Raw genomic sequence first — 27800 nt, forward strand, 5'->3', positions numbered from 1 at the left:
CTGTAAACTCTGAATCATGCATATCACATATCACATAGAATCACAACACATAAATAGCATACAAGGTACACTGTCACATAGCTCTGATTACCACTCTAGGTAAAGTATAGTGAGAAGACTCACCTCAGGAATCTCGGTAAAATCTCGATATCAGAATACTGCCCTAGCCTCCGCCTAGTCACAATAATAAATTTCACTAAATAAATGTCTCTTCACAATTTGGATATTCTCTCATGCAAATCCCTATAAGGGTAAAAGACCATTCTACCCCTCTACAGGCCCAAGGCCTATTTGTTGACAAACCCTAAAAGTCAACCCAAAAGTCAACTGCCCATTTTGACCAGACTCGCCGAGTGCATACGACGACTCGGTGAGTCCCATCTTCCACACACTCTTCCCTTTCTAAGCCTCACTTGACTCACTGAGTCACCCCTCAACTCACCGGGTTACCACTGGAGTCAGACCCCGGGGCAACCCGGTCCGACTCGTCGAGTCTACATATGGACTCGGCGAGTTTCCTCCATGGACTTGCTGATACAACCTCCTGAAGTCAGACCTGCTTAGCCAAATCATAGATCTAACCCTTAAACACTCAAAAGTCATGTAAAGGTGCAACCTTTACGTGCATGCAACCCAATTCAAGCCTCAAATGGAGAAATAACACTAGAAATGGCAACCTAGTCTCCAATTGCTTATTTGCTTGCAAAAAGCTAGAAGGTAATGACTATAGGGACCTCTCATGGTCTAGATCTTATGTCATAATCCCAAAGAGGACCTCATACTCACTAGATCTTCCATAAAATGAGGGTAAAAACCCTAAAAATCAAGAAGTCCATCAATATAACATGAAATGCAAAAGGATTATACCTCAAAATATGATATCATGAGATGATTAGCTCAGATCCAGTCCCCTTCACACTCTAGATTTGTGCTCCTCTCTTCCTTCAAGAAAAACCACACAAAAGATGAAGAAATGGCCTCCTATTGCCCTCAAACTCACTATCTCAGCTCTCTAGGGTTTCTCTGGAACAAGGTGGCCGCAAATGAAGGCCATAAAGGTCTTTAAATAGGCTCCCAAACCCGGGGATTAGGGTTTTCCTAATCAGCACCGACTCGTCAAGTCCGTTCGCGAAAATGCGCCAATAGATCATACTCTACTTGACGAGTTGAGGCATCAACTCGTCGAGTTCCTCAATAAAACAATAAATAAATAATTAAATTGACATACCCGAACTCAGGATGTTACAGCTGGACTGGAAAGATCCTTGTGTTAACTAAACAAATAAATCCCTAATTAATAATTGGGACGTAACCTAAAGCTGAAACCTACATTAATTGGCTAATGTCCATAGTAAAAAGGGCCAATTTATCCTTTTCTTTTAAGCCTAATAAAGTCCTAGGCCCAACCCCAAAGCTCATCCAAAGTCCAAAATGGGCCCAAACATAGAAATGACCTATCACCATGGAAATCAATGGTCCAAGCTCAACAAGAAAAACCCAACAATTTAAGGCCTAAATCATCAAAGTTGGAATGGGTCATACACCCAACATACCAACTGGTACATGCAACGGACTCAATCGATGCGAGAAATATATCATGAATGAGGCGCCGTACGTGCGACGTACTGGGAGGTATGCCTAGCGTACGCTCCCCTAAGGCAAAACCCATAATAAGGTCTTAATGCCTTAAGACCTTACGACTGTTTTTCAGATCTAAGCTTAATAAGACCCCTAAGGCGATAAAGTTGCAAACTTTAGGCCTTTGCATGGCTACAAGAAGCCCAACACTAAAACCTAGCTTACTCAAACCTTTTCCTACACTATAACTCTTGCATGGGGATAAATCAAGATCCAAGCTTGCATTTTTATGACTTAAAACGACTTAAAACTTCTGAAAGGACACTTTAAAGGCTTTGAAGTACCTCCTACTCACCAAGCTCTTGGTTTTGGGACAAAAAGATGAAAATCAAGGCTTAACTAAGATCTAAAGAAACATAAGCCAAGTTTGGAGATTTATACATCCAAATGGAGCACAATGAAGAGAAGATGTTGAATCTAAAGTCTTGAGAGCAAAGCCTACTCCTTGAAGGTCCTTCTTTACAAACAAGGAAGCACACAACTCACTCCAAAAGCTCAAAATGCTCAAAATGAACTAGGGTTTGCAAGGAAGGTCGATCTTGGGATGGAGGATGATAAATGGAAAGGTCTTGGGTATATAATGGTGCTTAAATAGTGCACAAACCCTAAATATTACGGTTTTGGTCTTAACCACATACGCGTAGCATATTGGCGTAGGTCTCAATACGCCCAACGTACCAACGTGTATGCCCAACGTACTCAAGCAACACCCAAAAGTCATAGAATTTCCATTGGGGAACCTTCTTGCAAACAATTCATAACTCAAAGGTCCAAAAGCAAATACCTAGAAAAATTAGATGTTACAATTCTCTCCCACTTGAACTAGACTTCACCCTTGAAGTCTATTGTCGCAAACAAATCCAGGCAGTGCTCTCGCATCTCAGCCTCGGGTTCCCATGTCTATTCGAAACCCTTCCGAGGTTGCAAATGGACCTTGACCAGTGACACTTCCTTTTTGCGTAGAGCCTTTATCTTCTGATCTAAGATTGCAACTAGTCTCTCCACATAATTTAGGCAGTCATCAACCTAAATATCATCCAGAGGAATAACTACAGATTCATTGGCCATACACTTCTGAAGCTAATACACATGGAAGGTGCTATGTATTTGGATGAGCTCATCGGGAAAATCTAGCCAATATGCAAACTTGCCTGCTCGGGCCGAAATCCTGAAAGGTCCGATAAATATGGGGCCCAGCTTTCCACGTTTCCGAAATCAGATGACACCTCTCCAAGATGACACCTTTAGAAACACCAAGTCCCCTACCTGTAACTCTAGGTCCGAATGCCCCCAATCGGCATAAATCTTCTGTCGGCTTCGCACGACTCACAACCTGTCGCGCACCTGCTGGATCAACTCAGTAGTCTTGAGTACCACCTTTGTACTTCCCATGACTCGTTGCCCGACCTTCCCCCAAAAAACCGGGGTCCTACACCTTCTTCCATACAACATCTCAAATGGTGGTCGGTAAATATTGACATGATAACTGTTGTTGTAGGAGAACTCAGCCAATGGAAGGTAAGTATCCCAACTCCCTCTAAAATCCAACACATAAGACCGTAGCATATCCTTGAGTGTCTGAATCGTCTGCTCGCTCTGGCCATCAGCCTGAGGGTGGTATGTTGTACTAAAATGCAACTGAGTACCCAACTCATCATGAAACTTCCTCCAAAACTTGGAGGTGAAACTAACATACCGATCCGAAACTACCAAGGCTGGCACCCTGTGCCGAACTACCACCTCCCGGATATAAATGTCAGCTAAATTCTCTGCAAATATGCTCTCGAAAATCGGTATGAAATGTGCACTCGTGGCCAGGGCAATCCAATCAGGAGGTTGTGGATCCAACATGCAATATGTATATTGTTTGGTTGTGTGTGGTACTTAGGGGGAACTCACTAAGCTTTGACTTACAATTGTTTTCATGGTGAACGGATTGACTAAATTATCTTCTTAGGGAACTCGACTCACAATAATGTCTCCGTCTTCAACAAGCTTCCTTCTATAGTGGAACTTTCTGAGTATATATCTTGTCCCCTTGTGATATCGAGGTTCTTTAGCCAAAGCAGCTTCACCCTCGATATCACAGAAGATCTAAATTGGTTCAACTATTCTTGGAACAACACCTAAATCATTGATGAACTTCTTTAGCCACATTTCCTTCTTGGACGCAACATACTCTGACTTTGTAGTTGAGTCTGCTATAGTCTATTTCTTGGAACTTCTACAAGTCACTACTCCTCCATTCATCATGAGTACCAAACCAGACTGTTATCAAAAAATTATCTCTGTTATTTTGGAAACTTGCATCCACATATCCTTTAACACTTAGCTCTTCCTTACCACCATAAAAGAAGAACATATTTTTAATCCTCCTAAGATACTTCAAAATGTTCTTGACTACGATTGAGACGTTTGGCCTTGTACATATCATGGCATACATGATTGACCCTATAACCGAAGCATATGGGATTCGAATCATTTTGTTTAGTTCTTCACTCTTATTGGAACATTGAGTATTACTTAAAACTGTGCAACGTTTCATAGCTACAAATCTTTTCTTAGAGTCTTCTGTTGGTTCCTATTTTCTCTATTAGATCGGTGTGGAGGATATTACCAAGAAGATAATCGTGTGTGAACATGATGAACAAGATATGTGAGTAAAACTGTAGTGAATAGATAGAGAGATACAAAATATTACAATAACACTCATCGGTCGGGAGAGATAACTCTCCCTTGGTGGAGAGATCCCACCACACTCTCACTAAACTACAAAGTCTATGTAGTGAACACTTACAAATAAAATGACGATCACCTCCACTTTATATACTAGTGGAGGGAATATGCTTTTGATACAAGGCAATATTCTAACCTAATAAACACTCAACATTGTAGAGAATTTTCATGCTCCAACAATCTCCCCCTAAATGCTCGGAAACGGTGAGCGTAAAGCAGTGATAAAAGGCAGAACATCCGACAGGCAGGTCTGGTGGGTCTAGTACTAAAGCGTCTCGGAAGTGTTAAAGTAGTCATGATCTCGGAATATGACAATGGAATCTCTAGCATCAAAGAATATACAGAGGAACCCAATCTCCAAATAAAAATATGAAATCACAATCTTCGAATGTGATCAGTCCCCAAAAACCAATCATGTTCACAGTCTCCCCCTCGACTGTAGAACTGAAGAACACAATCTCGAGTCACACAACGAATTTAATATTCCGAAATCAAATGATAATGCACCAAATAATATCTGAAGAATAACCTGCTGAAAATGTAAAGCATCCAAAAATAAAGTCTGAATGATAAATAATGTGAATTCACTACAAGAAAAAGACCCTTTTACGACGCGCAAACGACGACACTCATTGATTTATGTTACGCAAAAGAGAGTGACATTAAAAAAGTGTAATCTCTTCAAAAAATTTAAGAATTTAGGTCGCGCATTATTGCGTGCCCTTAAATTAGTGTCCAAAAAACAAAAACAAAAAAACACGGAGGCACCTATAATAAGATGCGTGTCGTCTAAGGATGTCGCTTTATAAATTTAATTTGAACGCGCGTTCTATCCTTTAATAATCAGGGGGAACGCGTTCCATCCTTTAATAATCAGGGGGAAAGTGAAAAAATGAAATCCTAAAACATTAAAAACCCCGCCTTCCTTTTTTTCTTCTTTCCCTCTTGCCCTAATTATCGATTCCTCATTTTTCTCTCAGATTTGAGTCTCCTCTTTCATCAAAAATAAGAGGTAGCAAGGTAAATTTTCTGAGATTCGAAACTATATGACTCGAATTAGAGGTTGAAGATCAGAAATCGATGGTTACAAGTCAGATTTGGGATCGAAAGTCAGAGGTTCAAGGTACAATCGGAAACATCAAGAGAAAGAAAGCAAAAGCGGAGGAGGCATCAGGTTCGAAGATTGTTCTCTTCTTCTTCATGTATATGCCCTGGATTTCTTTCTCTTACATTCAATCTCTAAAGATTCTTTTATTCCCTAAATCAGGTACAAAGATTATTCCCTTCTTCTCCATCTATTTTTGGAACACATGGCTCTACGAACCCTCGCGACTGCTAAAACCCTAGGTGCGATATCCAAGTTTTAGCAACATGTGTGTGGATTGCAGACGTTTACGCTTCCCGATCTTTCCTACGATTATGGCGCACTGGAGTCGGCGATTAGCGGAGAGATCATGCAGCTCCATCACCAGAAACACCACTGGACTTACATAACCAACTACAATAAAGCTATCGAGCAGCTCGATGATGCTATCAGCAAGGGAGATGCTTCAACTGTTGTCAAATTTCAGAGCACTATTAAGTTCAATGGCGAAGGTTAAACATTATAATTTCCTATCTTGTCGATTTCAGTGTTTTTGGTTGAATACTTGCTAGAAGCGTTATGTACGAATTTACATCAATATCTTATATATATATATATATATATATATATATATATATATATATATATATATATATATATATATATATATTAATAGATAGATAAATCTAAATAATAATAATAATAATCAATTTGAAGCTCTATTACCATTTGGGTTCTGTTTAAAATCTTCATTTTCTCTCTTCGAATCTGCAATTTCAAACTTGAAGGTATTCTAATGGCTTCCTCTAGTGGTACGACAACATCATCAGGTGGTTCATACCCAATTCAGAACTCGGGGTCTGATGAAGATCTTCAGCAATTGAGGGATCAGAGGAGGAAGAAGAGAATGATTTCGAATCGTGAATCTGCAAGGAGATCTAGAAAGAGGAAGCAAAAGCATCTGGATGATCTCACGAGTCAGCTGAATCAACTCAGGAAAGAGAACAACCAGATCATATTAAGCGTCAGTATCACCACCCAGCATTACATAAGTGTGGAGGCGGAGAACTCTGTTCTGAGAGCTCAGGTGGCGGAGCTCAGCCACCGGCTACAGTCTCTGAACGAGATGATCGCTTTTATGTACCAACCTGTCGACACCGGTTGTGGGTTTGAGGACGAGCAATACGGCGGCGGAGGTGGCATTGAGTTTGTCGACGAGTTCATGAATAACTCACTGAGTTACCTTTATGCAAACCAGCCTATTATGGCTTCAGCAGACATGATTCAGTACTGAGTTAGATGTAAATCTCCTAAAAGTCTTGAAAAAAAATTCAGATTTGGTGATAGCTTGGGTGTGTTAAGGTGGGGTGGGTGGAATAAAGATTTGTGAACAAAGGAAGACGAAGATTTATGTGATGATTTATGGGTACAAAGAGCTATGATTGTAATGGGTCTTTCTTGTAATGGGTCTTTCTTGCAAGGTTAAACACTATAATTCGATTGGAAACTTCCTCTTCAAGTCCTAAATAGGTTAAAGTGAAACAACTGAACAACACATTTAGGACAAATTTGATGCTAGGAGGATAATAATATTCATACAACCACAGATATCTAATCTACCCTTATGTCTCTGAGTAGGTCATGTAAATCACTCAATTTTCTGGAAGAATCTCACTCCCACCAGTGTTAGTTTCTTGACTTCTTCTTCTGATTTAGATGATAATTTTGACTTCCGAGCACTATAATTTGACCAAAACTGAAACCCTAAAACCTTATTGCAGGAAGGAGGTGGCGAGCCACCACATGGTTCTTTGGGCTCGGCTATCAACCAGAGCTTTAGTTCTGTGGAAAAATTGAATGCTAAAAAGAACGCAAAAGGCGCTGCTGTGCAAGGTTCTGGATGGGTGGTATGTTCCTTAATCTTTATTTTGTCATTTTGGTTTTTTCTTTCAACTTTTTTTTTTGTTATTTTAAACTTATGATATATTTTGGCAGTGGCTTGCTGTTGACATAGAGTTGAAGAGGCTTGTGGTTGAAACCACATCAAACCAGGTAAGTTATCACTAGTTTTATTCAAACAAATTAGTATCCCTATTAAACTTCAGAAATCAAATTATTGAAATTTGATCTCTGTTGTAGGACCCACTGGTTACAAAAGGTCCAAGTTTGGTTCCTTTGCTTGGCATAGATGTTTCGGAGCATGCATTTAAACAAATTTCATTTTTGTATGGTATAAAAATTGTACACATTTCAACTTATTTATGTGTTTTTGTACAATTTGCAGTATAAAAATGTCAGGCCCGATTACTTAAAGAACATCTGGAAGGTGATCAACTGGAAATATGCAAGTGAGGTACATGAGAAAGAGTGCCCTTAAAAGAGTTGCAGGTTTGTTAAGATTTAAAGGATGCAATAAAGAAACTAAATGCAATTTTAATTTAAAAATTAATAAATATATAATTTTTTTTAAACATTTAAATTTACGATACGCAAAAATGTGTGTCATCTTCATTTATGACATGGTCTTTCTTGACAGGGGCTTTTTTGATACACATTGCGTGTCATTAACACGCGTGTCGTAAGGTTACGACACGCGAATGCATGTCGTCTTCCTCTATGACATGGCCTTCCTTGATACGCATTGCGTGTCGTAATTTCGCGTCATAAATGAGCGTCGTAAATGCGCGTCGTCTCTCTTTATGACAGGGCCTTCCTTGACGCGCATTTGCGCGTCGTCTGAGCCTTTTACGACGCGCAATGAGCGTCGTAAAAGGCTGTTTTTCTAGTAGTGATTTGAAGACATTGTCTAGCAATGCCAAAAGTTTCATCGGAAGATCAAAACTAAGTGCCATGCCGCATCGCTAAAATAATATTCGTCTTCAAAATATCTCAAATCCAAACTCGAGAAATCATAAGATCTAAACCGGATGCAAACAAAAATGATACATCCTAGAATGTAGAGTCTGAAGATAAATAACCATAATCCGAAGAACATCTAGTAGTGCCAAAAATTCGATCTGTGAAGACCAAAAATCAGTGCCACATCACACTACTAAATCAATCTTCGTCTTCAAATGTCTCTAACTCAAAACTCCAATAATAAACCAAAATGGATGTTCATGATTCTCCCCCTATTTTTGATCGACCATGCATTAAAGATAAAAAATTATCATGAAACCAAGCAAGAGAATATGTCAGATATGATGGAGCATCGCACGCTCCCCCTTGATGTGAGCATCTACCCGTAAAAACGAGGTTATTATTCTCGGTCATAAGTAGACTTGGTGATTTATTGCCAAACTGAACAAACATTGTAGAATATATATAATAAACCCGCTGCTAAAGAATCATAATGTTGAACAGAAGTATTGCCGAAAACCAAAATACAAACCCGAACACCTAAACAATGGTCCGAGTCCATATGTATATAGTTTGAAGGGAGTAAAAATGCAAACCTTGGAATGATCAATCTTTGAAGCACATAAATATGAGGCTGCAAATGCGAGTAGCTCGGTAGAAGTGAGACACAAATAATAATCTTTGAAACAACTGTGTCATCTCTCATAATCAGCAAGAAGTGTGAAGCCTTGAACCATGGGGCTAAAATTAGTGTTAAAAAAATAATTGGTTTTAAAAAAAATTGGTATTAAAAAATTAATTGGTATTAAAAAATGGGTTTTAAATAATAGGTGTTAAATAAAGTTAATTGGTTTAAAAAAAGGAATAAATTGGTTATAATATAAAAAAAACTTGAAAATAAATTAGATAAAAAAATGAAATAAAATAAAATGAATGGGATAAAATTTTCAGAGTTTAATAAAAGGTTAGAGGTTAGATGGATTCACATTGTGGATCCATAAGGGCTTGGTGGGTCGAAACATGAGCGTTGGGTCAGAAACAACAAAAGGTCCAGAATGGGTAAACAAAAAGGTTTAAAATGGGTTAGAGACAAGAGGATGCGAAATGGGTAAAGCTTGGGTTGGAAAGGTCCGAGATTGGGTAAGGCTGAATTGGGTGGGTTATGAAATGGGTTAGGACTACGAAATGGGATCCATCTCTAAATATGGATTCACTTAAGTCTTAGGATCGAGTTTTGGTCTCGGAATTAAAGGAAGATGGGACAAAAGGTTAAATTGAATGCAGTGGGTGGGGTCACATGGAGAGTCTCAGAACACACATGAACAAAAATGAATTGGATGTATGTGGGACCAGTGAGTGGGTCTCGGAAGTGAAGAGAGGATATGCCAAAAGGTATTACACCCTATAAAGTAGATAGGACCGATGCGTGCATGCTTGTCCACTGACACATGCAAGTAAAAAAATCAATTGGTATGGGTTTGAGGAAAGTCACGTATCTCAATTTGTCTTTAAAGGAGGTGGGTCCCGGGCACTGCTGACGTCGGCTTCATCTTAAATGTATGTAGGACCTGGTAGACGTGAGGTGGAGTGAGATGAGTAGTGCGTGAATTTCACTCGTTGGATGAAGGATTGGTATACCTGGTTGCATTATTGTCTCCAAAAGCAAAGAACATTTAATGCTTGACAAAAGTAAAAAGTCAGGCACGCGAGGATTGGACCCATGGAAAGAGCATATATGCAGGCTTTATTACAAAAGAGATAAATAGGAAAGTGCAGTGGGGTTCGGTAGGGGATGTGGTGCAATCTGTATGGTGCGTGCACTACACACACGATCACAGTGAGTTGTGTTCCCCAATCTTTCTTTTCCATAAGTGCATTTGACTTTCTTGTTATAGAAAATTAGTCTGACACGTCAATTTCTTTTTCAGCGCAAAAACCGCATGCTTCAAAGAATGTGCTCTTCACACATACGGAATAATAAGCTTGTACATTACCAGCCAAAAATTGTACTCTCGGAAATTGATTGCCCAACACATCAAAATTAATGTCATTTCGGAAAATCACCTTTACAGCTCATTTTTATCTTGGAATATACATGCATTTAAGCATTGTATCATAGCTAAAATAACTTGTACATTCCGAAATAAATACCCCAACACTCTAAAAATCACATACTCTGAACTCATGACCTTTTGTTCAATCTATTACCTCAAAACCATATTTTTGTCTTTTTCTAAACATCTTGTTGCATGGGATAACAAGATCAAACACCACACTTTTAAAGGAAACTTCATCTTCTTCAGCAAACATATTTTTCTCCATAAACACAGATTTTAACAGCATCAAAAAATGTACGAACAGTAGCAGCAAATTTTTTATTTTTTTAGCAACATCACCAACATAATAGTAAATAACTCACAGTATGACGAAAATATTCAAGATAATAAACCAATCGTGATCATTCCCTTGAACTAATTGTGAGATCTTCAAGGTTTCGCTCTGATACCACTTGTAGGTTCCCATTTTCTCGATTGAATCAATGCGGAAGATATTACCATGAAGATAATCGTGTATGAACTTGATAAACAAGATATGTGAGTAAAACTGTAGTGATTAGATAGAGAGATACAAAATATTAAAATAACACTCATGGATTGGGAGAGAGAACTCTCCCTTGGTGGGAGAGATCCTACCACACTCTCTCTAAACTACAAAGTCTAAATAGTGAACACTTACAAATAAAATGACCATCACTTCCACTGTATATACAAGTGGAGGGAATATACTTTTCATACAAGGAAATATTCTGACCTAATAAACACTCAACATTGTAGAGCATTTTCATGCTCCAACATCTTCCATCTTGAATTTTTTCAAGATTATATCTAAATATGTATTTTGGAAAATTCCTATCAGTTTCTTGGATCTATCCTTATAGATCTTAATACCAAGTATGTAAGAAGCTTCTCCCAAGTCCTTCATAGCAAAACTTTTACCAAGCCAAGCTTTTACACTATTAAGTTTTAGGATGTCATTTCTTATTAGAAGAATGTCATCAACATATATGACAAGAAAGACAACTGTAACGACCCAAATTTCACGACCAAAAATTTCGTTTTAAAAACATTACTTTAGAAAATATTAATAATTAAAAACATTGTTTGATCAAGCCATAACAAAACGTAAACCATGTCTAAAAGTCAAATCATACAACCATCAAAATATTAGAGTATAAATCCCAGAGAATCTCGTAAGTGCGGAAACCAGTGTGTGTGTATGATGTGCCGCTACCGCGCCGGCTCCTTCCCCTTCGATGAAGAGGTACCTGAAACCAAAACTGCAAACTGTAAGCACAAAGCTTAATGAGTTCCCCCATCGTACCACATACCATACAAACAAATAACACGCATACTGCCAGGCTATTTTGGGGTGCCTGACTACCCGGTACGGCCATTCTGGGGTGCCGACTACCCGTGTCAAGCCATTCTGGGGTGCTGACTACCCATGTCAAGCCATTCTGGGGTGCTGACTACCTATCGGTCCTAACAACCGACCCTCGGGGACTAGTCCCCTCCTACTACCACTATCGCAAATAACATAACAGGCCAGCATGCAAACATATCATCACGTACTGTCAGACATTTCTGGGGTGTCTGACTACCCTCCGGTCCTAACAACTGAACTCTACTATTATCACATATAACATATCATGCTAGCATATAACATATCAGATAGTAGCAACCTAGATGATATCACAAAGACAATCGTCTAACATACGACTCCTACTGGTGGGCCGGCATTGTGGCCGTAGACCCACCGCTACTGGAAGGTAACTCACCTCGAAGTAGCTGCTGATCTGAGCGGGAACTGACTGTCTACTGCTGCTGCTGCTGCTTCGGAAATCCTCTGGCTGCAATTCCCAAAATATACTCAATCAAACACTGCTAATTGTCCTTTGGGTAAAATGACCATTTCACCCCTGATCATGACCTAAGTCAAAATCAGAGTCAACTTCCAGTTGACCCGACTCGCCGAGTTGGCTTTCCAACTCGCCGAGTCCCTACCCAAACGTTTGCCCTGAATCCCGTTCCTACTCGTTGAGTTAGGTGACGACTCGACGAGTTCTCCTTCTTAACAGATACTTAAGTCCTTCATCCTACTCGCCGAGTTGTATGAACAACTCGTCGAGTTCATCTTTATCCGATGAACAATTATGCTAAGACTCGCCGAGTTGTATGAACAACTCGCCGAGTCAGGACATTGACTCGCCGAGTACCTCCATAGATGAGTTCAGCTTCCGACTCACTGAGTCACACCCTGTGACTCACTGCTCACTCGACACTACGAAACGGGGACAAACTCGGAGACTCGCGAACAGACTCGCCGAGTCGTTGCCATGCACCCACTAAATACATTGATTTGCTCGATTCCAGTCCATGCCATTCACAGATCTGGGCTTCTAGGACACGAATCACACGTAAAGTTTCCAACTTTACGTGTAGATATTCACCAATATGGATTTTAGGGTTCAAAATGCCTCAAAAGGGTAGATCTAGGGTGAACAAGCAACATGGGTCCATAAAGCTAACAGATCTGAGCTCCTGGAGCTCAATCTTGCCTAGATTTAGAGGCCAATCAACTTATTACGCACCCTCAAGCATACACAATCTTGGAAATGGCTCAAAAAGGACTCTAATGGAGCTATAAGGGACAATAAGCTTAAAAACAGAGGGGAAACGAGCTATACCTTACAGGAAACGTTGGAATGACACAAAGATGCTTGGCCTCCTTCTCCTCTTCTTGATTCCCTCTTCTTTTCCCTCAAAAACTTCAAGAATACCACAAAAACACTTCAAACTCACAAGGAAGCACGGCTAGAGGAAGATACAGGGCTCTGAGGGTGAATGGGGGCGAGGTTGGGGCGGATATGTCGTTTAAATAGGATGCAAACCCCTGAAACTTAGGGTTTCATCCAATAGCTGTGACTCGCAGAGTCCAGGATATGGAATCGCCGAGTCGACAACTTAAACGTGTCCCGGGTCCCGCATCTACTCGGCGAGTCGGACCTGTGACTCGCCGAGTCCAAGGCTAAAAGAAGAGAAATACTCAAATAAGATTTACGTACCAGGAACCAGGTGCTACAACAACTGCTCTCCCACTCACTAAACTTTGGCGTACAGTTGATTTCATTTCTTAAGAGACCAAACTCCTTGATTTTCACATTGAAACAAACGTTCCACATGCGAGGTGCTTGTTTAAGTCCATAATGGACTTCTCAAGATTACATACCATATTATCAAACTTAGATTATACAAAACATTATGGTTGAGCCATGTAAAACATCTCAGTCAATTTCCTGTTAAGGAAAATAGATTTTTACATCCATTTTCCATATTTCATAGTCATGAAATGAAGTTATGCCAATTAGTATCCCAATAGACTTAATCATAGCTACTAGTGAGAAAGTTTCTTGATAGTCAATTCCTTGAGTCTGAGTATAACCTTTTGCAACCAATCAAGCTTTATAAGTCTGCACATTCCCATCCATGGTCGTCTTCTTTTTGAATTCCCATCTACACCCCATGGTTTTAAGGCCGGGGGTAGGATCAAAAAAGTTCCATACTTTGTTATCATACATAGACTGAATCTTGTTACCCATTGCCTCTTTCCATATTGCAGCCTCTTGGCTTTCCATGGATTCTCGATAACTATGCGGCTCGTTATCGCCCAACAGTTTTCCATCCTCTTAAGTAATGTGGAATCCATAAAACTCTGGTGGATGACATTCTCTATCAAATCTACAAGATGGAGGTAGATGTATATTAGATTCCTCAACAAGTTCTTTAACCTCTTGTTGAGGTCTGGTGTCAACTTTAGGATCTTTATTGGTTGATTCTTGAATCTCATCAAGATCAATCAGGCTCCCAATAGTTTCTTGAAATATCAACCCCCTTTAATTGAAAATTTCCCTACGATCAGGGTTGGAACTAGAGCACAAATAATAAAGGGGGGGGGGGTAACTAAATTTATTTGAACCTATATCGGTATATGTGTATTTATATTCATATAAATATGTTCAGTAGTGAATGCATAAAATTTCCATGATTGTCCTATAATACAAAACACTAAACAAAAAATCAGAGAAAACAATTAACAATACTAGAAACTAAACATATAAAATTATTAACACAAATTTAATTAACAATTAACAACATATAGCTTCATATAAGAAGTATCGTGAAATTAACATATTAAGCAATCAATAATTATTACCTATAAAACTATAAAGAATTAGCATTTCATAATTTATCATTCAATAATGCATCACAGTGTAGTGACACAGTGTTATAAAATTTAATACTATTTTATGTTTTATACGAGAGAAATGCACACTAGCTATCTATCTACCCACCCCAAGTTCTTAAGTTCCATCTATAAACAATGGATAAAGAAGCTCCAATACTAAAAAGAAAAGCAATAATAACTTATATGCGAGAGAGCGAGCCATATTGCTGGCCGACGAACAACAGCAGCCAGAATCACGGACGAACCATGAAACTGGCAATATCATATGTCTAGTGAGAGGCGGACATGCGGAGGCACAGAGCAATGACCGTGACTCAAGCATTTAGCCAGAGGCCAAATCGGGGGAGCGGGTGAGAGCGGCAACCACAATATTTTCTTAAAATTGTTTTGATTTGTTTTAAAAGATTTTAAATCTTTTCTTGTATTGAGTTTAGGGATTTTCAAAATATTTAAGGGATTTTGAGTTTTCAAATAACAAATGAGGGGTATTATTTTGATTTTTTCAAATATCTTTGAAACCCTTTTTAGCGGGTGTAGTTTAAAAGGATATAATTTACATTTGGGATCGATCTTCTATAGTTTTATGCACAACCTTGACACTTTACAGATTATATTTATCTTGAAATATAATTTTAAAACTTGAATACTAGTGTGACAAAGTAAACAATGTATGAAGATATTTAATGTTCATGCTTTGATAAATGAGGGGGGGGGGGGGTGGCATGGCCTCCCCTGGCCCCTTAAAGGATCTACCACTGCCTACGAGCTAAAAAGACCTGGTTCTTAGTAAGCTTGTAAAACAAGTATCCAAAAGAAGCTTTTGGATAACCAATGTAGTGATACCTCTCGGATCTGGGATCAATTTTGTCAACCACTTCTCGACGAACGAAAGCCTCACAACCCCAAACATTGATTTGTGCAAGAGAGGGGCGAGTCCCTTTCCACATTTCGAATGTTGTTTTTTCAACCTTCTTAGTTGGTACTAGCTTAAGTATGTAAGCCACATTTTCTAGAGCATAACCCCTAGAAACTAATTGGAAGTATAACACAAGTCATCATAGAACAAACCATGTCCATCAAGGTTCAATTTCTCCTCTCAGACACACCATTGGGTTGTGGTTTTCTTGGTGGAGCTAGTTGTGAGGTTGTCCCACATCTTCTAAGTTGATCGTAGAATTCATCACTAAGATACCCTCCGCCCCTATCAGAATGAAGTATCTTGATTATCTTTCTTAATTAGTTCTCTATTGTCTTCTAGAACTTCTTGAATAGTTCAAATGTCTCCGACGTATATTTAATCAGATAAACATACCCATATCTACTAAAATCACCAATAAATGTGACATAGTATCTTTCACCATGTCTAGTGATGTGTCTGAATGAAACACATACATCCGAATGGATGATGTCCAATAGATCTGTTCCTCTATCAAACTTACCTATGAACAAAGACTTTTTCATTTTTCCAACTAGAAAAGATTCACAATCTCCATTCAGCTCAAGGTTGAATGGTCCCACGATCCCATATTATTAAAGCTTGACGATTCTCTTATTATTTATATGGCCAAGACAACAATGCCATGAACATGATTTATCCAAATTAGGTGAACTAATGTCTAAGATTAAGTTATCATTTTTCCTTACACCAATCACAGATTCATATATGTCATTGCAAGGATTTTCTTTAAAATAAAGATTACTATCTTTATAAACCAAAATACTAGCATCATTTTATCAAATCCAAAAGTGAAACCGTCATGCCACAATGCATAAAATGAAATAATGTTTCTCTACATGTAAGAAAAATACGAACAATCTAATAAACTAATTGAAAAGCTAGGTGACACTGAAAGTTTGTAATCTCCAATCTTGGTAACAAATACCCTGCTCTTGTTCCCCATGATCAAATCGAGCTCCCCATGTCTCAGCTTCCTATATTGTTTTAGTCCCTGCACATCAGAACAAATATGGGTTCCACATTCGGTGTAAAGTATCCAATTTTTAGAAGTCGAAGCCAAATTTAATTCAATTGTAAACATACTTGAAGAGCCAAAACCCTTGGCTTTGTTCTTCTTGACATCCTTCATATATTTACGGGAACTACGTTTCCAGTGGCCCTTTTCTTGGTAGTAGTAGCATATGGATTCTTTAGATTCATTCACAAGTGGTAAGTTAGAAACGTCATTCTTAGGTTTGGGATTGAAAGCACCAACTCTCCCTTTTCCTTTTCTCTTAGCATTGGGATGAGAGAACTTTTTCCTATTGACACCACATTACCTAATAGCCAAAATAGGAGTAGTTGAACTTGTGTTCCTCGATAGAACTATGCTTTCTCAGCTGTCTTGAGCATTCCATGTAGCTCCATGCTACTGTTTTCTAAACCATCCATATAGTAGTTCATGGTGAACTTCTTGTATGCACTAGTCAAAGAGTTAATAATAACATCAATAGCCAATTCTTAAGAGAATGGGAAGCCAAGACGTTCAAGTCTATTAGAGTACCCTTCTAGTTTTAGCACATGAGCACTCACAGAACCATTCTCATGTTGCTTGCAACCTAAAATTGCTTAGATGACCTTGCATCTCTAAGTTCGAGCTTGCTCTTGAAACATGTCTTTGAGCTGCTCGTTCATGTCGTACGCCCAAAGATTCTTGCAACTCTTTTGTAGTTCTAGATACATGGTTGCCAACATAAGACATGAGATATTGATAGAGTGAAAGCAATGTTTTTCATGTTTAGCAGCCTTTTCTTTAGTTGCATCGTCAAAATCTCCTCATCCAAATTCTCATCCAAAACATACTCCTTTTTCTCATACCTCAAAGTGTTCCTCAGGTTGCGAATCCAAACAAGGTAGTTTGGACCAGTAAGTTTGTCTCGCGAGAGGAGTTAGAGTAGTGAGAAGTTTGATGAAGTGGTCGGAGGGACACTTGAACTAGAAGCCATCTATTAAGGAAAAGAAACACAATTAGTTTGAACAAAAAATCCTTTTAAGATAATTACCCAATATCAAATTATTAATTAAAATGATAGGATCCATATTTGGCTTCACGATGTATAGTGGATTTGCCGAAAATTACGCAATGCAGTTATTTAGCTGGAAAAACAATTCTCGATCTTAATTTTTATGAGATTCCTAGAAAACGAGGTTTATTGACTTTATGTCGGTAAAATGTTAATCTTGTATAATGCTCATTTAGCATTCATGATTAGATTAGTCAAGGATCATGAATCCAAATGGTGAATCAACCATGCGAATTTAACGCTTGAGAATCGCAATCACCATATACCTTTCTTTGACTATATTGTTCTTTTTACGAGTCGCTAAGCCACACATGCTTACGTCGAAAAGAATGTACCACAATGTGTAATTTTCAAGGGATGCATAAGATTCACATTATTATAAAACGAGATTTTTTTTGTTTTATTACTTATTAAGTTAACACTTTTAACTTTGTATAATTGTCCTATCAAACCTTTCGATAGCTCTACTTAAAACACAAGAAGACGATGAGGGCAGCGAGCACTAAATGCCACTAAAAAGCCAACCTCATTATGAATCGATGAGACTTGTTTAGAACCTTCATTATAACATTAAAGTGGGTGAGCCTAGTCGTGGTAATACTAACAATGTACATTGAGAAACATGCAAGGATGAAATGTTTGTATTTTAGTCTAATATATATAAATACAATTTTACTATATATACGCTTTTGGAATTTAAACACTTTTACATTTTATGTCTTTTAATTCAATTGAATAAGAAAAAGATGTAAGTCTACAATTAAGTTATTAAAGTGCAAATCCTTTGTCTTTTTATTAATCTTATAATTAAATCAAATTGACTTTTATCTTTTACTATAAAGGCTAGTTTGTATGTTTTTTAAATCAAAGAAGGAATGAAGCAACCGAAATCAAGGAACAAATTTATAATTTTGGAACTCAGGTTCTATGACGTGGGGAACAGGAAACCACGTCGTGAGACACAGAAAAACAACAGGACCATTATTAAATATTAATTTAAGTTCTCAGCTGAACACCATGGTGTGGAGACGAGGCAGTCGCGATCCTGATCCAACATCAATAGGAACCACGAGGTGGTGGACCAACCACGTCATCGTGACAAGGGAGAACGACCTGAAAGTGATTTTATCAAGCATAAACATATTCGATTTTAACAAAGCAAATTTCTAGACTATTTAAAGAGATTTAAATATCATAAATAATACACACAAAAACCCTAACATACATCCAATGAAAAAACCTAAGTGAAATAGACTTGAGTTACCCAGACACTCTGATACAACTGAATGGTTAGCGGCCTAATCAAGGACCAAATCGGGACAGTGGAAGCAATCATTTTTTGATCTATAGACTCATAATTATCAGATCTAACTCAACCAATCTACACAAATAAAATTACTTAATAAGACTAATCATACATTTGTATTTTTCTTCAACTTATTTGGTCTAGCCATTTGATCGAACTTGACAATCCAGCGCAGAGTTCCTCTCTTGTGATCGCACCCAAGACACAAAACTCCACGAATCTGGTATTAACCACGATGTGGCAAATGGTGTACCATGGCATGGCGACGAGCTCCGACTCTTCTAGAGTTTTCTTAGGGTTTCCTAACTTTTGAGGTAGGAGGGTAATTTCACATGCACACAAAACCGGACTTGAGCCCTTCTTTATATAGAGAGATGATTTGAAACCCTAAAGATAATTACCAAATATATTTGTAATCATCTAGGCTTTTCAAATCATTATAGAATATTCCAAATTTCTTTTGCTTTCTAAATAATTCATTATACTAGTAATTAATTAACAAAACACGTACCTAATATAAATATCTTTTTTGTTATGCTTTATTTTGATCTTGCGTGTAACCCAAAAATACACTATTATTCATAGTAATATTTGCGGTTTGTTATGGCTATAAGCAATAATCTCCATTAAGATTATGTAAAGATGAGAATGGATAGAAGAAATAAGTGAATGAGAAGAATAAAATCGTATGCTTTTAAGAGAAAGATATTACATTGCACAGTAAGAGAAAGAAAAGAAAAGAAAGAAAGAGTAGAAGAAACATGAAACCAGATTAAAATATATCTCACTAGACCTATGGTCTGATGTAATAGATATTTTTATGTTTGCAGGTTTAGGAAGCAACCTTGGTACATGAGAATAAAGGAGCACAAGGACCGAGACTAGAAGAATAATTTTATTAAATTGTAGTTTTTCCTTGTTGCTTATTTAATAGATAGATTATTATTATAAACTCGTGATTAAAACTTGGATTTAAAGTATTTTAATTTTAGAAGAATTTCTCATGTAGATCAAACTCTCATAATTTTTATAAATATTTGTATACAAAAATTTAGGTCGTTACAATTACGATTGTTCAAAGTTCTGTCAAATTTTTGAATTTTGGGCGTCTATCAAAAGTGTGGGGCACCTTATTTAATGCACTTTCCATTTGCAGTCGAGGTTGTGTACATGTTAATCGAGGTAGCATGCACGAAAGAAATAGTCAGACTGATTAGGGAATGTGACGCTCCCCTTAAGAAAGCATGATGCGCTTTTCAATTCCTCAACGTACAAATAGAGGACACCCCTCCTTACTTCTTCCTTACCCCTTTTTCTTGATTCAAGAGTCTCTCTTTGAAACACCCTAATGATACAGTCCAAAAAATTCATTTTTAATCATTATGAAAACCATAGTTATCAAACATCATACAAAAATCATAAATCGTGTATCTTAAAATTTCATAAACATCTGTCAAATAAACATTAGATTATAAATATTCTAGGCTAAATCAATGATGTGTGCACTGCAAATCATCCTGAGCTCTTCCCCTTGCTACCGGAAGTACCTGAAACCAAAAATGAAAACTGTAAGCACGAAGATTAGTGAGTCTCCCTAACTACCACATACCATACACATAATCACATAAATTGGGCCCCCGCCCCTTCCTTGGGCCCCGACCGGCATCGGACAAAGTCCGACATCAGGCCCTACCTGGCATCGAGCCCTGATCGGTATACAAATCTGTTTCTACCAGGCCACGCCTGTCTTTGGGCCCTGCCCGCTACGTATATACAAACAATAATATATAATCATATTAATACGTAAAGAATCATACACAACACTATGTCCTCTAGTCTTAAGGCCTCACCTATCATGGGCCCCGCCCTTACCCTGCTAATGGTGAGAGATGGAACCCCGTCCACCCCCAGCTAGTGATGAGATATGGGACCCCGCCCACACTCACCTCCTTACCAAGCACATACAAGTATCATAAAGACAACAAGTATAACTAAACATGCATTCCTTCATCAGGTACCACCCGAAATTGAACCGTAGTTTGGAAACATACCTATAAACCTTCCTTGGGCCCCACCCAACATCGAACTGAAATTTAAAAGCATTCAACTATCCCTCAGGCTTTCCACGACATCGGACCGAATTCTGAAAACATATAAAACAAGCACATGAAAGAATCACAAAGACATCAAGCATACAAACATTCCTCGGGCACCGCCCGACATCGGACCTTAGCCCGGAACATACTAACATACATAAATGGGTCGGCATTAGTGCCTTCGACCTGTTCCTACAGGAGAAAACTCACCTCACAAGATGACTGTAGAATCCCATGAATAAACCTCTCATTGATAGCTATCACATCCCGAAACTGCTGATCTCTCGACTCCCTGAGCTACTGATCATCATACAAATTAGATAAGTCTGGGATTCTCATAACTTAACCATAAGTCCTCACTCGGGTAGAAGACCATCCCGTCACATACACTTGTCCAAAATATGAACTCTACTCAACCCTTTTGAACCCTTTCCATACATCCTAACCCTCCAGGGTCATCCTTGGTCCAAGTCAAAGTCGAGGTCAAAGTCAACACCCAGTCAAAGTCAAAGTCAACACTCCGATTTGACTCAACTCGTCGAGTCATCCCCTTGACTCTCCGAGTTCCCTTACTGCTCGTAATCATGATAAAACAAGTCAACCCGTAGAGTCCCTCCTCAGACTCGTCGAGTTCTACCTTGTATAGAATTGGGACAAATCGACATAACTCGTCGAGTTCCCCTCTAGACTCGCCGAGTTCTTCAGTCTGTTGTTGCATCTTAATGGATTAACCCCCTACTCTTCATATCTAAGCTTCATACTTCTCATGTACATTGAAAATGTTCTTGTAAGGGTAAAGTTTTCAACTTTACCCGTTATACCTTCACCTAACAGGTTTAGCTCAAACCCTAATTCTTTAGGAACTAGATCTTGATTCTAAAGCCATCAATACTTTAAACCAAGGTATATAAACTGAGATATGGACCCTGGACACTATAATAACGTGTAAAGCTTCCACCTTTCTCTCCATGCATGGCCTTTTGGAGCTTAAAAGGCCAAAATGACATCCTATAGCTTGCACGGGGCTTCAATGGCCATAAAGTTTGAACCTTTATGCCATGATAGTGATGGTTTTTAGCCATAAGAACTTTCCTATGTGCGCATGCAAAACCCTAATGCTCGGATCTATGTTTCTCTAATTAAACATGCTTTGAATCCAAGACTTCTAATGACTAATTAGGTATAATAACAATACAAAATCAGATCTAGAAGTTTACCTTTGAATCTCTTGTTTGATCTTGTTGTCTTGGAGCTCTAGAGTCACAATTGTCACTCCTCTAATGGCTTACAAACACCAACTAGCAAAGAGGATGATTTGAGAGAGAGATTGGGAAGAAATCGACCAGGGGTACTTTACTTTAGAAGAGATACCGATTTCACATGCCTAAGGGTCTATTTATACTTGTATGCTGCTAGGGTTTCACCCTTAAACCCTAGTTGGATAATCCTTACCCAAAGCAATCCAAATCCTTACCAAAGATAAGCCTTGGACGAATTTGAGGCTATCCCACGCCCTAGAATTCGTCCATCCTCTATCCATGGAGGATTTACAGTCTAAAGTGTAACTATCAAACAATTGACAGTTTATACCCTCTTATTTAATTAATCTCTTTAAGTCACCAAATCAATACTAATTAATCTATGACTTATATTAATCAAATAACAATATTATTATTCCTTATATTATTCTCATAATATATTAATAATATCTATTCTCTCATAATAAATCATCCTATCAAGTTGCTATGGTAAAGGCAACCCAAAAGGACCATGCACAATCGAGTCAAATACTTGCCTAATATAGTTGCAGCCTTAGACACTATTCCAACAGTCTCCCACTTGGATAAGTCTAGTAACTATATGCACAAGTACAATCCGATTCGCAATCGTAGCTCTCAAAGACGCTGTCAAACTCTGATCTAATCAATCTTGTCCTTTAGATAAGGGATCGTACAGTCATCTGTTAGATATCATGCTGACAATTCTATGGAATGATTAGTCAAGCATTTAGGTTTCTCGATCTCCGATTTATTCGACATAGAACTTAATCGAACACATCAATTCAGTTCTGACCGGTCCCGGCACATAAGTCAAATCAAATCATCGAGCAGCCGAGATATCACTTTTACCTTCTTAGGATAAAAGTTACAGATAAACTTTGACTTATATGCATTTACTTATTCATTAACCAACTATACACAACAATGCATTTTATAACACCGAGTTACTGATGTGTTTTCGCATTATCAATGTACAACTAATTAACAAATAACAAACCATATCTCTAAGTTTTAAGACTATATGATATTATCGTCTTGCGATCACCCTTTTATATCATATTCCATAAGGTGATTCCAGCAAGCGCAGGTTTGTTCCAATGCTCAAAACTAGTTCATAAGCACTCATGAACGTCGCAACAATCTTTTGCTATGTCTAATACCATTTAGACAATCTACGCACCAATTCACGACAATCTTCATTCATATCTACTTCCAACATATGAACGATTGTGGACAATTTTGAATAATTCGATTATTCTTAATAAACTCAATTATTCTGGAAGTCAAAACATGCAAAGTGAAACAATAGTTAAACAATTAACATAAGACAGTAACATTACTCATAAATAAAAATCCTTTATTTAATCATCAAATGTTAATTACATTTATCTATTACACGTTTCTAATACTATCTAATCTATGCTAATATCATCTTTCAGCCCAATACTCCTAGCATGCTGCAAGTGCTTAACCCTACTCAGTCCCTTCGTAAGCGGATCTGTTGGGTTATCTTCTGATGATATCCTCTTCACTACGAGTTGTCCTTCTTCTACATGATGTCTAATAAAGTGATATTTTCTGTCGATATGTCATGATCTACCATGATCTCTCGGTTCCTTGGTCAAGGCAACCGCTCCTTCATTATCACAGAAAATCTCTATGGGCTCCTTTATGGCAGGTACAACTCCAAGGTCACCAATGAAGTTCTTCAGCCATATTGCCTCCTTCGACGCTTCGCTCGCTGCAATGTACTCTGATTCGCACGTTGAATCAGCTACGGTTTCCTGCTTGGAACTTTTCCAAGTCACTGCTCCTCCATTCAGGGTAAAGACCCAGCCCGACTGCGAACGGTAGTTGTCCCTATCGGTTTGAAAGCTGGCGCCACTATACCCTCGCACCTTCAAGTCATCACTCCCTCAGAGGACTAAGAACCATTTCTTCGTCCTCCAAAGGTACTTAAGGATATTCTTAACCGCAATTCAATGGGCTCTGCCAGGGTTCCCTTGATATCTACTAACCATGCTCAAAGCAAAGGCTACATCAGGGCGAGTACAAGTCATAGCATACATGATTGAGCCAACTGCGGAAGCGTATGGTTCTCGGCTCATTTCTGCTATTTCAGCTTCGGTACTCGGACTTTGAGTCTTACTTAACTTGGCATTACTTTGTATCGGTAATTCTCCCTTCTTCGAGTTTTCCATACTAAAACACTTTAGTACCTTCTCTAAGTAAGTGTTCTGACTAAGTCCTATTAGTCTCTTACTTCTTTCTCTCACTATCCTTATTCCCAAAATGTAAGAAGCCTCTCCGAGGTCCTTCATAGCGAAGCACTTCCCGAGCCAGGACTTAACCTCCTGCGGAGTCGGGACGTCGTTTCCTATGAGTAGTATGTCATCGACATATAGAACGAGGAAGCTTATTATACTCCCACTGGCTTTGACATATACACACGATTCATCTTCGCTTCGTACAAATCCAAACTCTTTGACTTTCTCATCGAAGAAAAGATTCCATCTGCGAGACGCTTGCTTAAGTCCATAAATGGACTTCTCAAGCTTACACACTGATAGCTTATTTTATTTCCTTATTTTATTAGTTTATTTTTAGATTTTTAGATCTTTTTATCATTAATGCATTGTAATTTATTTATTTTTCTTTAGTATGGATCATACCGGGTGCTTGTTATGTTGCATGAGATATTTTGTAGGTTTTTCGGTGCTTGTTGCGGTGGCGGGTTGATTGGATACGGGCTTAGTGGGCTCCCGAGGCATTATTGGGCTTGGCAGAATCAAAGAAGAAGAATTGGGCTTTGAAAGTTATTGGCTTGGATTATTTGGGCTTGTGAAGATGGATCATAAATTTCTAATTTTGGGCTTGGAGCATCCATTTGGTGGCTAAATGATGATTGGTGCATTTCAAATTACATGGACAAGGGAGGGGGGACCAAAGGAATCTTTGGTAGTGGAAGGGTGGAGTGGCTTGGTGGACCAATAGCATTACAGCAACATTTGCGCGGGTGAAATTTTCGTCGCGCGGGTACCCGCGCAACTGCCCAGTTTGGGCATTTTGGTCTTTTGGCTTGCCATAACCTTTGGGGATCAGATCTAGAGGCTCATTGACGATTTTCCACCATTAGAGACCTGCAAGAGGCAATTTTGGGAGCTAGAAACCATTTCCTTTCATCTTTCCAAATCTTAGGTAGTTTCTTTATGCAATTAGATTATTGTTCTTGTTACTTTGTTGCCATGTGTGGCTAATACTCTTATTTGGTTGACTTTGGCTGAAAACCAATGAATGTTTGTGGGTTTTGAAGGATTTATGTTGATTATCAATTTATTTCATGTTTATGATTCTTGTTTGCAATTCTTATGCTTAATTGATGCTTTGATCATGAGCTTAGTATTTGATTGAGCAATGGTTGATTTATTTCATTGATTTTGCATTGGATCATTGAATTTATCTAGAACAAAGGCTTTATGATGGTAGAAATCATCTCTAGCTTATGAATCATATCTCCTTTATGGATGTGTAAGCATTTGACATCCTCTAGGAATTGGGGATTCCTTCATTCTTAAGGCTAATTGATTTCTTGGGATTAATTGCTTCAATTGACCCTTGATCTTAATTAAGAAGGTGTGTTGTGGGCTTCCCCAACCTCCATATTACCTATGAGGAATCTTGGCATATCATGCTTCATGATTGCTATAACCAATTTGGTATGAAGGAAAAGCTTTGTATTAGATCCTAATGATAAACACACAAATGTTCATTGTGTTGAATTGCCTTAGTTAACCAATTATTCCCAACCTTTGAGCATCTCATCAACTTGCTTAATTGCAAGGTTTTAGTTATTCAAATATTTTAGTTTTCAAGTAATCAAAAACCCCCCCTTTTAGTTTAATTGTAGTTAATTAGTTTAATTTCACTAGTTCTATTGAATTGCATTGGTGATTGAATACAACCATTTCCCCGAGGATCGATACCCCTTTTTACCATTATATTACATTTATTTAGCACTCAAAGGGTGTAATTTGCTTGGTGGGCTTGACATACCATCACACACTCTATTCGGATGCTTCGGATCCACAAACCCCTCTGGTTGAGCCATGTAAACATCCTCAGCCAACTTTCCATTAAGGAAAGCGGTCTTGACATCCATTTGCCAAATCTCATAATCATGAAATGCGGCAATCGCTAGCATCACTCTAATAGATTTTATCTTCGCAACTGGTGAGAAGGTCTCATCATAGTCAACTCCGGGAGTTTGAGTAAAGCCCTTCACAACCAATCGCGCTTTATATGTGTGTACGTTTCCATCCACGTCGGTCTTCTTCTTGAAGATCCATTTGCACCCAACGGTCTTACGTCCGGGCACATTATCAACCAAATTCCAAACTTGGTTATCATACATGGATTGGATCTCGCTATCCATTGCCTCTTTCCATTTCGCAGACTCCGGGCCTACCATGGCTTCCTTATAGCTATTAGGTTCATCTAGGTTTATTAGTGTACCATCACTAATATACGTGTCCCCTTCGGTAGTAATATGAAAAACATAAAACTGGGGTTGAACTCTAACTCTTTCGGAACGTCTAAGAGGTAAGGAATCGTCAATTGGATCAACCAGAGTTTCCTCCTCGGGTTGAGTGCCAGCGGTAGAGGTTCCTTCATCTATCGACTCTTGAATCTCTTCAAGCTCGATTTGCCTCCCACTGTCTCCTTGGCATATGAGTTCTCGTTCTCGGAAAACTCCTCTCCTCGCAACAAAGACAACATTGTCCTTCGGTCTATAGAAGAGATATCCAAATGATTTCCAAGGGTAGCCGATGAAAATACATCGCTCACTACGAGGTTCGAGCTTGTTGTGAGTATCTCGTCTTACGAAAGCCTCGCAACCCCAAACCTTGATATGGGCTAACGAGGGAGCTTTCCCTGTCCACATTTCGTGAGGTGTTTTGGCAACCTTCTTAGTAGGGACTCGGTTAAGGATATGGGCGGCAGTCTCTAAGGCATACCCCCAAAAGGAGATAGGTAGTGAAGCACGACTCATCATAGAGCAAACCATATCCAATAAGGTTCGATTACGCCTTTCTGCCACACCATTCAATTGTGGTGTCCTAGGTGGCGTCAATTATGAAACTATTCCACACTCCTTGAGATAATCGTGGAACTCAAGACTTAGGTACTCTCCTCCTCGATCGGATCGAAGCATCTTGATTTTACTGCCCAATTGATTCTCCACTTCATTCTTGAACTCTTTGAACTTTTCAAAAGTTTCTGACTTTTGCTTGATTAAGTAGATATACCCATATCTACTATAGTCATCGGTAAAAGTCACGTAGAAGCGGTTCGCATCCTTCGTGGTTGATCTAAACGGTCCACATACATCGGTATGTATTAGGTCCAATAGACCCTCACCCCTTTCGCAAGAACCAGCGAAGGGTGACTTAGTCATCTTTCCAAGAAAACAAGAC

At 38.6% G+C, this 27800-nt stretch overlaps 2 protein-coding genes across 2 annotated transcripts; both read left to right on the top strand.

Moving 5' to 3' along the window:
- The first annotated feature begins 5684 nt into the window (after positions 1-5684).
- Positions 5685-7874, top strand: LOC122194834 (superoxide dismutase [Mn], mitochondrial). The gene is given in 6 exon segments (XM_052767006.1): positions 5685-5970; positions 7097-7143; positions 7240-7365; positions 7454-7510; positions 7598-7662; positions 7730-7874. Coding segments are annotated over 6 exon segments (687 nt in total). The 3' UTR covers positions 7836-7874.
- Positions 6157-6819, top strand: LOC111904145 (bZIP transcription factor 11). The gene has a single exon (XM_023899918.3). The coding sequence runs from the start codon at positions 6255-6257 to the stop codon at positions 6750-6752; it is 498 nt and encodes a 165-aa protein (XP_023755686.2). The 5' UTR covers positions 6157-6254; the 3' UTR covers positions 6753-6819.
- Positions 7875-27800: the final 19926 nt, after the last annotated feature.

Source organism: Lactuca sativa, chromosome 1 (assembly GCF_002870075.4).
Source record: "Lactuca sativa cultivar Salinas chromosome 1, Lsat_Salinas_v11, whole genome shotgun sequence".
Classification (NCBI taxonomy): Eukaryota; Viridiplantae; Streptophyta; class Magnoliopsida; order Asterales; family Asteraceae; genus Lactuca; species Lactuca sativa.

Bases quoted from the DNA above. Each gene is read 5' to 3' on its own strand.
- LOC111904145 (XM_023899918.3), top strand. From the start codon at position 6,255: ATGGCTTCCTCTAGTGGTACGACAACATCATCAGGTGGTTCATACCCA.